General features: G+C 40.9%; 1 protein-coding gene across 7 annotated transcripts in view; it reads right to left on the bottom strand.

The window, feature by feature from the left end:
* Nucleotides 1-14,687, bottom strand: part of heatr5a (HEAT repeat containing 5a) — a 186,940-nt gene that overhangs the window by 139,388 nt on the left and 32,865 nt on the right. For all 7 annotated transcript variants that reach the window (XM_087990048.1, XM_043698067.2, XM_087990052.1 and 4 more), the window contains 5 exons: nt 14,388-14,599; nt 12,681-12,789; nt 12,242-12,391; nt 4,967-5,138; nt 2,258-2,415 (listed from right to left, as the gene is read on the bottom strand). In XM_087990048.1, the coding sequence (XP_087846174.1) occupies nt 2,258-2,415; nt 4,967-5,138; nt 12,242-12,391; nt 12,681-12,789; nt 14,388-14,599 (801 nt within the window). The remainder of the gene's footprint in view (nt 1-2,257; nt 2,416-4,966; nt 5,139-12,241; nt 12,392-12,680; nt 12,790-14,387; nt 14,600-14,687) is intronic.

Raw genomic sequence — 14,687 nt, forward strand, 5'->3', positions numbered from 1 at the left:
TGTACGGCATAACCGGTTTACATGAAAATCGGGCTATTTCCTTGAAACAGAGACCAAACATTCTGCACGAGGAAGATCTCTGCTTGGAAGAACTTTGAGGCTGAAAATATTGGCCAGACAGGCAGAATGGACTGGGATAGATTTTCTAGTATTGGCTATTTCATGTGTAATTTTTAGTTCATTCCAATATGATTTGATTATTAATTTATATCATGTAAATTCATTCTGACGAGTATTGAAAGAAAAATAATAAAGTGATTTCTTGTTCAGTTATGTCTTGATTTGGCAACTGTTTGATAAACTTGGGTTTTTGTTTTGAAAAACAGTTCTCCACTGGGATCATAACAATGGAATTTAGACATCAATGGCAAAGCCAGCATGTATGACGAATTCCCAGTTGTCCTCAAAACGATCAGCCACTATTTTGAACTGAAGTTCATACACTACAAATATATCCAGAATGCAGTTTGAGACTCAATTCTAGAACTTTAACACAGCAACAGCAAAGGAATGGTGATAAATTTTCATTTGAATTGTGAAAAACCTGGAGATGAATTTGCAGATCTTGGTACACCCAGGTAACTGATGCCACATTGTTCTTCTAGATGATGTGGTCACTGGTTTGAAGATTTGGTTGAATTTCACCAAGTTGCTACAGTGCATCTTGTACACTGTTGTCACTGTGCCAGTCCTCGAAGTGGTGTTAATCAAGTGGTGTGTGTTGTTTTGATAGTTTTGAGTGAGATGAGTGCAATGTATTCATCATGCTCCTGACTTGTGCCTTGTTGACACCGGATAGATTTTGGGGAATCAGCAAGAAGAGGTAATCATCGTAAAATTCTCAGTATCTGAACCACAGTCGTCACCACCACAGTATTCATCAGGCTGGTCTATCTAATTTTCTGGTAAATGGTAACAAAAAGGTTGGTGAAGGTGGTGAACTCAGTATTTGTAATGTTAATGATGATAGGGAGAGGATTAGATTGCTTATTATTGATGATAGGTCATTGCATGGCACTTCTGCGACACGTATGCTACTTGCCAATCATCCTCCTAAGCCTAAATGTTGTCCACAGCGTACCACACAGAGGCATGGACTGATGACTTACCAATGGGCCAAAAATCTGCATTCATCAGCAAACCACTTTTGACCTTTACGATGGAGGAAAGGTCAGAATGATTCATGGGCTGGGCCTAGGGCACTACCCTCAGGAACAGGCAATGATGTCTTTGCACTGAAATGAATAGTCTCCAAAAGTCTTTACCAACTTATTGGTATGACTGCAACTCGTGGAGAGTTTCCCTTCAATTCTCATTGACTATAACTTCACTTAGGCTCCTTGGTGCCAGACTTAATCAAATGTATCCTCGACGTTAGGAGGAATTGTTTTTTACTTCATTTCCATAATTCAATTCTTGCCCATATTTGGGCAAAATTTACAATGAACTCTGGAGTTGATTGTTCCTGGTGGAATCTGAAGTCAGCTTCAGTGAGCAGGTTAAGTACCCCTTGACAGCTCTGTTGATATCTTCTTCACTCTGATCATGATCGAGAATGGATTTATGGGGGAAGAAATTGGCTGAATTGATTAATTCTGTTTTTTCTTGTAGACAGAACATAATTGGGCAATCTTCTAAATTGGCAGGTAGACGCTAATATGGTAGTTGTACTGAAATTGCTTGACTAAGAGTCTCACTAGCACAGGAATGATACAGCACAGAAGATGCAGATATCCTCAGCACTACAGCTGGTACAACATCAAGGCCTGCAGTGTACACAATGCACTTGGCAATTTCTTTATTTCATACTGAAAGAAATCAAATTGGCTGAAGACTGTGATGTTGGAGAGCTGAGGAAGATGTCAATTAATCAAGAAGTAACAACGACATAAAGAAGGTCAAAATATCATACCCCAGACTTCCTTCAATCTTAATGATTAACAGCTTCTGTGGATTAATAGTTTTCAAGTCTACCACTGGTTCATAGTACACCACACAGTAAAGGGCCATTCCCTTAAAATGAGGAGGATGATCACAAGAAAGAAGCAAAGAGGATATTCCATGCCTGAGAAAGTAGCATTTCAAAAAGCATACTATCAATTATTTTAAAATGTTCCACAAACTTTTACATAATATTTGTGTATTTTCATACATTTATACACTTCAATACTTTTTGATTCTACAACAAACAAAAATGCAGTTAAAAGAGACTCCATACATGGTATCTCAAAGGTAAAACTGAAATGTAATTTCAAACCTGAGTTACTCCAATCCGAATATCCCGGTTCACAGAACTGCCTCCTTTTAGCATTTCTCCACTGACACGCAAGAACCCGCTGCCTCCTCGCAAGAAGCCAGAAGCCAGCAAGTTCATAGTTTCCTCCAGTGTGGTTTTACGAACAACCTGCCTCACACCTGACAGAAAAAGGAACAACTAAGGTAAACTTTTAAACACTAAACCCACAGACTATAGTAGTACACAAAATAGGTATCTCCAGTATGTTTTCTAGGTTATCTATTAGATTTAATCCTCCCAATGAGTGGACAATGATATTAAAATGGAGAGGCACGGTTTCAGTCAAATTATGCTGGTTAGTATGACATCAACAAAATTCAAAACCAAATTTTAAGTGTTATAGAACCCTGCAGAGACCGAGAATCTTTTTTTGTTAGAATAAAACAAATCCCGATGAGGTCAACGGAAAGAAAGCCGAAGCACAACATTTCACCTTTTAAACATGTTATTGTAACAAACCAACTAAAACTACCATAAATCAAACATTAACAGATGAAGGATATTTTGAATAAAAACATAAATTTCACTTCAAATGGACTATATTTCAAGTAGTTATAAGGATTTCTACTACTTGGTGCACCAAGTGCCATCTCTCAGACTTTGTAGCTTGGGCTGAGTTTTCAAGGATTTCGCATCTTCCTTCTAATTGTTTGTCTTTGTGTCATATTCACCAGCAGCCATGTGCCAACTAAAGTCCCCAGTCCCCCTTTACTGATAATGCAGAATTCTACAAACACTCTCTCACTTGTGTCACAACAGTCCCCAAGACATAGAATCTTCAGAGATTTTCTTCCTTCTCTAACTCCTTGATACAGTCTTATTGGTTCTGGAACACCAACACAATAGTCATGGGTCTTAACAAATCAACAATACCACATCATCCAATTTTCAGTGTTTGTCTTATCCAATTGTACAATACATCCAGTAACACAGTCACTGTTCTATTCTCAGAGCCCTACTTCAACATCAGGATCTGGTAAAAAAAAACTGCCGAACTGAAAAGTCTTCCATTTAAAGAGGAGACAATGTTTCCTCTTTACTTAAATTACTGGCATTCTAAACTAGCAAACATGAAGAAAAGACTGGAAGTCAAGCTGTCACTGTAATCAGCTTTTGATTTACTCTTAGTTTCTTCGTTGTTCACCCCTATGGCGAACCACATGGGCATTTCTTGGAATCTAATATTGAATACAATCAAATTACACTCTTTCAGGGGATATACCAACCACTTGGGTCTTAAAGAAACATCACACAAATCGAAAACATGTGCTTTCAAAATCACCAAAAAAAATTGAGAAGCACGGTTAACCAAATGCCAAACTAAGGCCCAAACCTGACTTTGCTTAATTTTTAAATTCATAATATTTTCTAATTAACCGGTTTAGGGATATTATTCAATACCGATGGAGCAGGTGGAAGTTTAACCCAGGTATCCTGGCTCAGAGGTAGAGACCCAACCCCTGCATCACAAGAGTCCCATACAACTTGGAAATTCACATGAAGTGGATGAAATGAATTGCAAGCGTAAGAAAAGCAATACACAACTTTCCAGGGCTCAAATACCCAATCAAAACTATTGGATACAATCAAGTCCAGACTAGATGCTCTCCAGGAGGGAACAGGCTGGGATTCTTTTTCACTAAGGTCCACTTAATACAGAAAAAATTTCCAGATATTTATATAAAAACATAAGAAAGAAATGAATGCAAAGCCAAAGAGAGAAGTATTAAGTAACTGCAGGAGTGGTTGCCAAAAAAAATCCCTCGAGGAAAAGATGCTTACTGAAAGGAAAGGGATGGTGGAAATTTTCGGGAAGAAATTTCAGATAATGGGGCCTATAAGCTGATGGCATGGGTACCAAGGAAGAGATGAAGTGGATGGCATACAAGAGATTAACGTTCGAAGTATGGAAAGTTCTGGAGAGGTTGTCAGGCTGAGGGAAGTTGTAGAAGAAGAGCTTTACAAGGTCTTCAAGTACTTTCAAATACGAAAATGATCATTTTAAAACCTGAGGAAATGTTTGGCTGGGAGACAACAAGTCAGTGAGGTTAACAGTGTTGATAAGTTGAACTTAGTGTCGAACATAACATCATTAAAACTTTATTGGCTAGGCAGGCACTGAAATTGTCATACTTAGTGATGGCAAAGGAATGGATGGCTATGTTTGTGGCAAAGGAAGTCAATATTACTTCGGTGGAAGATGACAATTATAGTCTAATACGGACAAAAGCTCCAGGAAGGCTCAGGATCAGTTACAAGTACTAGGTGCACCATTCAGAAGTCCTGGTTAAGATAAATATGACATTTTTAATATTTCCTCAGAATGCAAGGCTTCATTTTAAGTTAAACACCTGCTTAAATTAAACATAGTTTACTTAAAAGATCACAGCAGGCAGAAGGATACAATGGAACATTGAAGTTAATTAGTTATATTATCCAACTTTCTTTAAAAGAAAAGGATCTTGATTATCCTTCAAGGTAAAGGATAGGAGTTCTGCACCTTCACTTCACATAAAAGAATCAACTTGATCAGATGCAGCCATTAAGAAATATGTTCCAAACCTGTTACTTTTAGGTTGTTATTTCAATACTGAAATCTTATTTCAGAAGCCAAATTAGTTCAAATAAAGTTGCACCAAAAAATTCCAACTGTTCAAGTATAGCACCTACCAGTGCCCCGTTTAGGCATCACAGCTGTAGCCAGAACAGCACCCAGCAATTTTGAAACCGATACGCGTACATCATAATTCGAACCTTCGAAGGCTTTAAAACAAAGCGTAGCAACATTCTCCAGTTCTGTGGTCCGCATAAATAGAGCTTCATTTTGAAGTTCCAAAAGACACTGAAAAGAGCAAAAACATTACAATTTTCCAGAATTCACAACATAGCATTCATGGGACTAAGTACACAGGGAACCAGAGAGAATGATTGAAACAGTTTGCTCGAATTCCATGGATCAAATATTCTGACAAACAATTCAATGTGAATGCATAACTTCACCATATTGACAGACTGTAAAACATCTTTACTTTGTAAAAATAACTATTAATCAAGTTTTTTACTATAAAGCAACATAAATACAAGGTCAGTTAAGATACACAGCACAGGAACTCCATGTCTCACGAACAAAATCATGCACTTCTGAATGGGAGAGAGAATGCCAGAACCCACACTGATTTTCCATGATTTTATCTTTAGTCTTTCATCAATTTTGAATTATGAGCTGGAAATGACTGGCAGATTTTGGAACAGGTTGTGTTAAAGGAAAGGAACAAGCTTTGCTGGTTTGTGAAACCAGGCCTGGATGCCAACTGCAGGTTGAGCCTTAAGTAACAGGGTTCCAAACAACAGTGACCTTGGGGAACAGCAAAGTGTTTCAACAGACAGCAGAATTTAGCTATTAAATGAAACACATTCAATTCTTTCATTAAAGGTAAACTCCCATTTCTGTCAATTTACTGGATACATGGAGTCAATTTTAGCAAGACATTCAAGTTGAGATAGATCAATAGAGATGCAGTAGCATACAATTATGGGGATATTCCACAAAGCACAAGATAGATACATTCCAACAAAGAAGAAACAAACATTCTCAGGAATGACGTGCCATTCACGGTTAAATAAAATGATGAAAGATGGCATCAAACTCAAAGAATAAGACTTACAGTTGTGCAAATATTGGTGGCAGAAGAGCATGTAAAATATAAAATGCAGTAAAAAATTAATAAAAGGTAAATAAGGAAGGAAAAGTTAGAATACGTGAGAAAGTTATCCAAAAATAAAAAAAGATGGGAAAAGTTTCTTCAGGTATTTCAAAAAGAGTTAACAAGCTAAGTGTTGGTCAGATAGAAAATGAATCTGGGGAATCAGTGAGAGAGAATCAAGAGATGGCTGACAAACCACATATTCTGCATATCTGAGGGGATATCCTAAAAGAACTAGCTGGGAGATACTTGAATGTAATTTTCCAAAAGTCATGACATTAAAGAAAGGTTCCTTTAGATTAGAAAATAGCCAAGATAACTCCTTAATTTGAAAGGGAGAGGGGCAGAAAGGAGGAATATACAAGCCACTTAGCTTAACATCTGTCATAGGGTGAATATGAGAAGCATGCTTGATGGGCCAAAGGGCCTTTTTCTGAGCTGCAGACCTCGATGACTCTAAAAGCTATTATTCAATACATTATAACAGAGCACTTACATAAGTTTAAGGTAATCAGATAGTGCCAACATGGTTTAGTCATAGGAAAATCATGTTGAACTAATTAATTGGAGTTCTTCGAAGTAGCTTGTGCAGTGGAAAAAGGGGAATCAGTGCATGTATTCTACTTAGATTTCTAGAAGGCATTTGAGAAGATACCACATCAAAGGTTATTGTGGAAAAGCTCATGGTTTTAGGGGAATATTTTGGCATGAGAAGAAGATTGACAGAGGGTAGGAATAAATAGGTCTCTCCAGAATGGCAGGATATAAGAAATGCTGTGCCACAAGGGCCAGTGCTAGGGTATCAATTCTTTACAATTTAACTAACTAACTTGTATGACAGGACAAAAGGTATAGTAGCTAAATTTGCTGACAACACAAAGATAGGTACGAAAGGGAGTTATGAAGATAAAAGGAGCCTGCAATGGACGTACATAGGCTAAGATAAGTGAACAAAGATCCGGCAAATGGAGTTCAGCATGGGAAAGCATTACTTTTCCTTCAAAAGAGGACGATTAAAGAACAAGCTGATCATCTAAATGATGAGAGGTTGTGCGAATCACAGAAGGTTCGCGTGCAAGTACAGCAAGTAAGTAGGAAAGGTAATAGCACATTATGGTTCATTGCGAGGGAACTGAATGCAAGAGTAGGCAAGTTATGCTTCAGTTATACAGGACATTCGAGAGACCACATCTGGATTTCTACATACAGTCGTGGTCACTGTACTTATGGAAAGATGTTAACGCATTGGAAAAAATTCTGATATTTACTGGATTCAAACCTCAAATAAGTGTATTGCCTTACATGGAAAGACTAAGCAGGCTAGGCTAGACCTGTTAGAAAGGTCAGAGTTGACTTAATTGAAACATACAAGATCCTGACTGGACTGCACCAGGTGGATGTGGAAAGGGTGCTTCCTCAAACAACACTGGATGCAGAATCTTCAAATATTTTTAAGGTGGAGGTAGATCAGTTCTTGATTGCCAAGGAGGTGAAAGATAATTGGGGATACATAGGAATATACAGTTGAGGTTAAAATTAGATCAGCCATGGTGTTGCTACATATGAAGCAGGCTCGAAAGGCTCCTGTTCCTTTGATGCTGCCTGACCTGCTGCGCTTTTCCAGCAACACACTTTTAAGCTCGAAAGGCTTAATGACCTACTCTTGTTCCTTGTCCAAAAAGTATTCAGAACGGATTCAGAAACAGTCCCTGCAGAAGGCTGACAAGGGAAGGGGTGAACACAGCAACTAATGATCATTTAGAAGTCTGAAGTGCAAAGAGACTTGGAAGTTCTAGTCCAATATTTTCTCAAGGTAATCTTGCAGGTTGAGTCAGTCGTTAGGAAGGAAAAGGCAATGATGGCACTTAGTTTGGGAGGAGTTGAACATAAAAGCAGGGATGTACTTCTGAGGCTCGAAAAGGCTGTGGTCAGACCACATTTGGAATGTCGTATACGGTTTTGGGCCCCATATCTCAGGAAGGATGAACTGGCCTTGAAGCATGTTCAGAGAAGATTAACCTAAGTAGGCCCAAGAATGAACAGCTTAACATTTGAGGAATGTTTAAGGACTCTGGGTCTATACTCGATGAGAGTTTAGAAGGATGAGGGGGGATCTAATTGAAACTTAAAGAATACTGAATGGCCTGCACAGAGCGAGTGTTGGGAAGATGTTTCCATTGATAGGAGAGACTAGAACTCGAGGGTACAGCTTTAGAGAAAGGGGAAGACCTTTCAGAACAGAGCTAAGGAGAAACTTCAGCCAGAGAGTGGTAAATCTATGGAATTCACTGCCACAGAATGCAGTGGCGCCAGGTCATTGAGTATATTTAAGATGGAGATAGATAGGTTCTTTGTGGTAAAGGGATCAGGAAGGAAGTTTCTCAACCTCACTCTCCCACTTATCAGCAATGATTGAATGACGGAGCATACCTGATGGGTTAATTGACTTAATTTCTGCTTCTATGTCTTATGGTCTTATGAATGCTGGTGGGGTGGCCCAGGGAACACCTTTTGCTGTTGTGAGAGGAAAATAAAGAGGTGAGATGAGGACTGGGAGGTGCGGTGGACCATGCTGAGGGCCCTGTCAATCACAATGGTGAGAAGTACTTGTTTGAGGAAGAAGGTCTCCTTTAACTCTTCACACTTGCTTCAGCTCAAAGATGTGGTCATGGGTACCTGCATGGGCCCTCGTTATACCTGTCTCTTTGTGGGGTACAAGGAACATTCCTTGACCCAATCTTACTCAGTACCCAAATCAACAACTTTTTGTCCAGTACATCCATGACATTGTCCATGCTGCTTCTCTCTCACATCACAAATTGAAAAAGTTAATTTTCCACCATGCTCTCACCTTCATCGGGTCTAACTCTGACTTCCCTTTCTTGAAATCTCTCTTTCCACATGTGGAAATAGACTGGCCACCAATATTGACTGCAAACCCACCAACTCTCACAGTTACCTTTCCTATAAATCCTCACACCTTGCTTCCTATGAAGTCTTTCCATCACTTCTGTTCCAATGATGCCAGCTTTTACAAGGGGCCTCTGAAACATTCCCCTCCTTCCTCAAATGAGGATTTCCCAACACAGTGGTTGACGGGGCCCCCAGCTATGACTGATCCATCTTCTGTACTTTGGCTCTCGCCCCTTCTCTTTCCTTTCCACAATAGCGACAGGGATGGTTGGTCCTCACCACCCCACCAGCATCCGCATCCAAAGGCAGCTATTTCCACCACTTCCAGCAGGATGAATATTCCCCTTCCTGCCCTAGTCAGCCTTCCACAGGGATCACTGCCTCTGGGATACCTTGGCCCACTCCTCCTCCACTCCTATAACCTCGCCACACCCACTCAGCACCTTCCTGTGAAATCATAGAGGTGTACCACCTACTCATTTACTTCCTCCCTCCTTGCTGTCCAAGACCCCAGCTATACCTTCCAAGTAAAGCAGCAATTACGTGCATTTCACTCAATGCAGTCTGCTATATTTACTGCCCACAATGCAATCTGCTCAACACTGGGAAGATGAAACGCAAGCTGGGGACCACTTTGCCGACATTCTGAACGCAAAAATGACGCTGAGCTTCCTGTTGTCTGCAATTTCAATACACCATTGTTTTCCTGGCCAACATCTCAGTCTCAGGGTTCTGCAATGCTTCAGTGAAGCTCAGCATACACTGCAAGAACAACATTTCATTTTCCACTTGGCAACCTTGCAACCTTCAGGATTCAATATCAAGTTCAATAATTTTAGAGGAGAAAGTGAGGACTGCAGATGCTGGAGATCAGAGCTGAAAATGTGTTGCTGGAAAAGCGTAGCAGGTCAGGCAGCATCCAAGGAACAGGAGAATCGATGTTTCGGGCATAAGCCCTTCTTCAGGAAAGAGGAAAGTGTGTCCAGCAGGCTAAGATAAAAGGTAGGGAGGAGGGACTTGGGGGAGGAGCGTTGGAAATGCGATAGGTGGAAGGAGGTCAAGGTGAGGGTGATAGGCTGGAGTGGGGTGGGGGCGGAGAGGTCAGGAAGAAGATTGCAGGTTAGGAAGACGGTGCTGAGTTCGAGGGATTTGACTGAGACAAGGTGGGGGGAGGGGAAATGAGGAAACTGGAGAAATCTGAGTTCATCCCTTGTGGTTGGAGGGTTCCTAAGCGGAAGATGAGGCGCTCTTCCTCCAACCGTCGTGTTGCTATGTTCTGGCGATGGAGGAGTCCAAGGACCTGCATGTCCTTGGTGGAGTGGGAGGGGGAGTTGAAGTGTTGAGCCACGGGGTGGTTGGTCCGGGTATCCCAGAGGTGTTCTCTGAAACGTTCCACAAGTAGGCGGCCTGTCTCCCCAATATACAGGAGGCCACATCGGGTGCAGCGGATGCAATAGATGATGTGTGTGGAGGTGCAGGTGAATTTGTGGCGGATATGGAAGTATCCCTTGGGGCCTTGGAGGGAAGTAAGGGGGGGGAGGTGTGGGCGCAAGTTTTGCATTTCTTGCGGTTGCAGGGGAAGGTGCCGGGAGTGGAGGTTGGGTTGGTGGGGGGTGTGGACCTTATGAGGGAGTCACGGAGGGAGTGGTCTTTTCGGAACGCTGATAGGGGAGGGGAGGGAAATATATCCCTGGTGGTGGGGTCCTCCAAACGGAGGACCTTCCCCTGCACCTTCCCCTGCAACCGCAAGAAATGCAAAACTTGCGCCCACACCTCCCCCTTACTTCCCTCCAAGGCCCCAAGGGATACTTCCATATCCGCCACAAATTCACCTGCACCTCCACACACATCATCTATTGCATCTGCTGCACCCGATGTGGCCTCCTCTATATTGGGGAGACAGGCCGCCTACTTGCGGAACGTTTCAGAGAACACCTCTGGGACACCCAGACCAACCAACCCAACCACCCCGTGGCTCAACACTTCAATTCCCCCTTCCACTCCACCAAGGACATGCAGGTCCTTGGACTCCTCCATCGCCAGAACATAGCAACACGACGGTTGGAGGAAGAGCGCCTCATCTTCCGCTTAGGAACCCTCCAACCACAAGGGATGAACTCAGATTTCTCCAGTTTCCTCATTTCCCCACCTTGTCTCAGTCAAATCCCTCGAACTCAGCACCACCTTCCTAACCTGCAATCTTCTTCCTGACCTCTCCGCCCCCACCCCACTCCGGCCTATCACCCTCACCTTGACCTCCTTCCACCTATCGCATTTCCAACGCCCCTCCCCCTAGTCCCTCCTCCCTACCTTTTATCTTAGCCTGCTGGACACACTTTCCTCATTCCTGAAGAAGGGCTTACGCCCGAAACGTCGATTCTCCTGTTCAATAATTTTAGAGCCTGAGTAAATTCACCCATGTCTTGATCCCATCCACCACACACCAGGTGTGATCATGTGTGCGACCACAACCAACCCACTGTCAGCTACTAATGGGCCCCTTAGCAGTTACTGATTCTTCCAGTTTCACCTTTACCCATTCCTCTGTCTGCCCAATTGTTGTTGTCTCACTCTCTGGGCTCCATTCCCATTAATCAATTACTCCTGCCCCTCTTCCCACTCCTCATCTTCAGCATATAAATCAACCTTTTCCTCGCTACTATCAGCTCTAAAGGGTCACTGGACCCAAACCGTTAACTCTGCTTTCTCTCCACAGTAGCTGCCAGGCCTGAGGTTTTCCAGCAATGTTTTTGATGTTGAAAAATGTGACAATCCTTCTTCCACACCCATAGAACACCTATCTTAATTTCAACCACAAATCCTAGAAGTGAATTCCACAGCTTCTTGCATGATTAAGATTCTCCTTTGATCTATTAAGAATCCCTTACATTCAATCTTTTGCTGATATGATCACTTGTTTGTGATCCCTCAACTATTGAGTGCAGTTATTTTGAATTAACCATGTCTGATCCTTCCATTACTTTAAACAACATATTATTTCTATTATTTGATCAGATTAAGGTGCAGTTTGATCATTTCTTCAGATCTATATTTCTTCCATCTGGTTCATACCACAGCCGGTTTCAACATGTGGAATAACAGTACCTTCCAAAATGATTACGATGAAACCTAGAATTTCATTAGATTTTTGCAAACAGAAATACAGAATTCTGTGCTGTTGCTCAGAAGAATTCTCAGTATAGGGCAGAAAAAAAAATAATAAAAGGAAATCAAGAGTAACAGAGTACTGGAAATGTTAAGAACTAACCATATGACGTCCTTATGTTGGCTAAAAGTAAATAAAATCTAAAGTTTCAGAAATGTATACCTTTGCTGCAGCACAGCGAACAGCCATTGATCGATCAGTCAAGCACGAACGAGCAGCTTTGTAGATATCTCTGTGACATGATGCAGCAATTGCTCCTTGTCCAGATACAATCTTCTGTAAACTCAGCATAATCTCATAGCGCCCTTGGGACTAAGAGACAAACCATGTTAGAGGTAGATATTAAAGATTTATTCATGTCAGTAAGATACTATTACACAGCTTCAATAGCTACAAAACAGCTAGGTTGCCAATTTGTACTGAGGTTTAACATTCTCCCAGAGTATTTAGCACAATAATAAATATCTGATGCTCAATTATCTGTTCAACTGGCCATTTATCCAAACAGGTGATATTATTTCTGTTAACCTAGCACTACTCACATTTACTTTGAAATAGATTCTTTGGACTGTCAAGATTCTGATGGGAAGCCTCTCCTTACCTCAGCACTTTTCATAGCTTTCAGCAAGTTTCCGACAGTATCCATGTATGTATTCCCTAACATTCTTCCCAGCTGTTCATACAAGGCCCCCAAGCAAGCAACTCCAGCCCTGTAAGATAAGGCCAACAAAATGAATTGATCAAAGTATAAAATAAAAGTACTGGAGAAACTCAGCATGTCGGAGACAATCAGTGGACAAAGAAGCAGACTTAATATGTTCCTTGTCTTATATATCCAGCATTTTCTGTTTTCATTTCCAGCACCTGCAGTACTTCGTTTTTATTAAAGTGATTGATCTTTCTAACTTAAGCATAAATACTTCATTTAAAATAAACTGCTGAAAAAATGCAAGCTGGAAGTCAAAGAAAATAACTGTTGGATGTAATCAGCATGTTGGATAGCATCCGTGGTAAAGGAAAAATAAGGATTCTGATGAAAGGTAATCAACCTGAAAGATGACTTGTTTCCTGCTCCCAAGGTCCCACCTGATCAGCTGAAAGTGGTAGGGCAGATGGAGTGAGTAGTAACAGCGCATAGAGTATTCTGAGCTTCAGTAATAGGAGCACAGAGTAAGGAGATTACATTTTACTTACATTAGTTATACCACAGCTGCGAATATGGTGTTCAGCTCTGGGTATGATATGTTAGAAAAGACGTGAAAGGTTTGGGAGAGAGTACAGAAGTTGTTTAGGAGAATGGTTCCTGTGTTGCATAACTTCAGCGATGAAGACAGATTGGAGCTGTTGGGACTAGTTTCCCTGGAAAGAAGAATGCTAAAAGGAGATCTGATAGAAATTTTCAAAACCATGAGGAATCCGAACAAAGTAGATACAAAGAAACTGTTCACACTTGTGATCCGACAGGATCCAGAGGACAAAAATTTCAAGTGTTTTGTAAAAGGAACAAATGCAAAGTGAGAAAGACCTCAGTCACACGGCAAGTAACCATAATACAATTGCATGTCGGAGCAGAAATAGACCATTCAGCCCATCAAGTTTGCTCACCATTCAAAGAGATCAGGATTGATCTGATGATCCTCAACTCCACTTTTCCCTATGATCTTCATTTCCCTTATGATTAAAAATCTGTCTATCTTAGCCTTGAACATATTTAACAGTCCAGCCTCAACAGCCCTCTGTGGTAAAGAAATCAAAAGATTCACTATGCTCCAAGTAGCTCAAAAGGTAGATGATTTCCCCTCAGCCAAGATGCAGATAGCCAGTGCAAACACAGTAGGACAAATGACAGATCTGTTATCAAGTGTGGAAAATTACCAATGTAAAAATGCATATTTTTGCTCTGACATCACAAAGAAGGACTTGCACACAAATGTCTGCTCCCAGAGTTAAAGTACGAATTTTAGCCATAATAGAAGAAACTTCAAGAAGTTTTAGCACCAAGGCAGATTGTTCTATTATTTAAAGCATCTTATGAATAGAGGGTGGCTAAGAAAATGGGATAAATCAAGACACTATGTGAGATTTAATGTATTGCTGAGGTCCAGAATTACATAACTATAGCAAACTGCACATTTTCCATTTTGCATAAAAGAAAGTTATATCTTGGGAAATAACACCAATTGAGTCTTTATCCTCTACAACCTTCATTAATGTAACTGCATTAGCTTTGCTCTAAAATAAAACAGCTGTACTCAAATTTGTGGCATTGCCAAAACCATGATCCATCTGGAAAAAAGAAATCACTTACAGTTTGGTTGGTAAGTAACTTGGTGAGTCATCCTTACTTCTGATAATTTCATTGCACTTGTCAACAGTTTTATATACAGAGAAAGTGTCACCAACACTATATAACAAGGCCAGATTCTTAGCAATCAGCTTGCGGACAGGTGGGCCTGGTGAGCTCTCTAATAAGGATGTCAGCTGTTCCACAAGCTTCTTTTGCTTCTCCTTTATATCATCCTGCAAAGAAAAATGCTCAGTAACAAATAGCACTTTATTAACATATGACCCAATCACTGAAGATGAATGACTCTGCAGACTGGACAAC

This window comes from Chiloscyllium plagiosum, unplaced genomic scaffold, assembly GCF_037043375.1.
Source record: "Chiloscyllium plagiosum isolate Xiang-an unplaced genomic scaffold, Cpla_swu_hap1 HiC_scaffold_8, whole genome shotgun sequence".
In the NCBI taxonomy this organism is placed as follows: Eukaryota; Metazoa; Chordata; class Chondrichthyes; order Orectolobiformes; family Hemiscylliidae; genus Chiloscyllium; species Chiloscyllium plagiosum.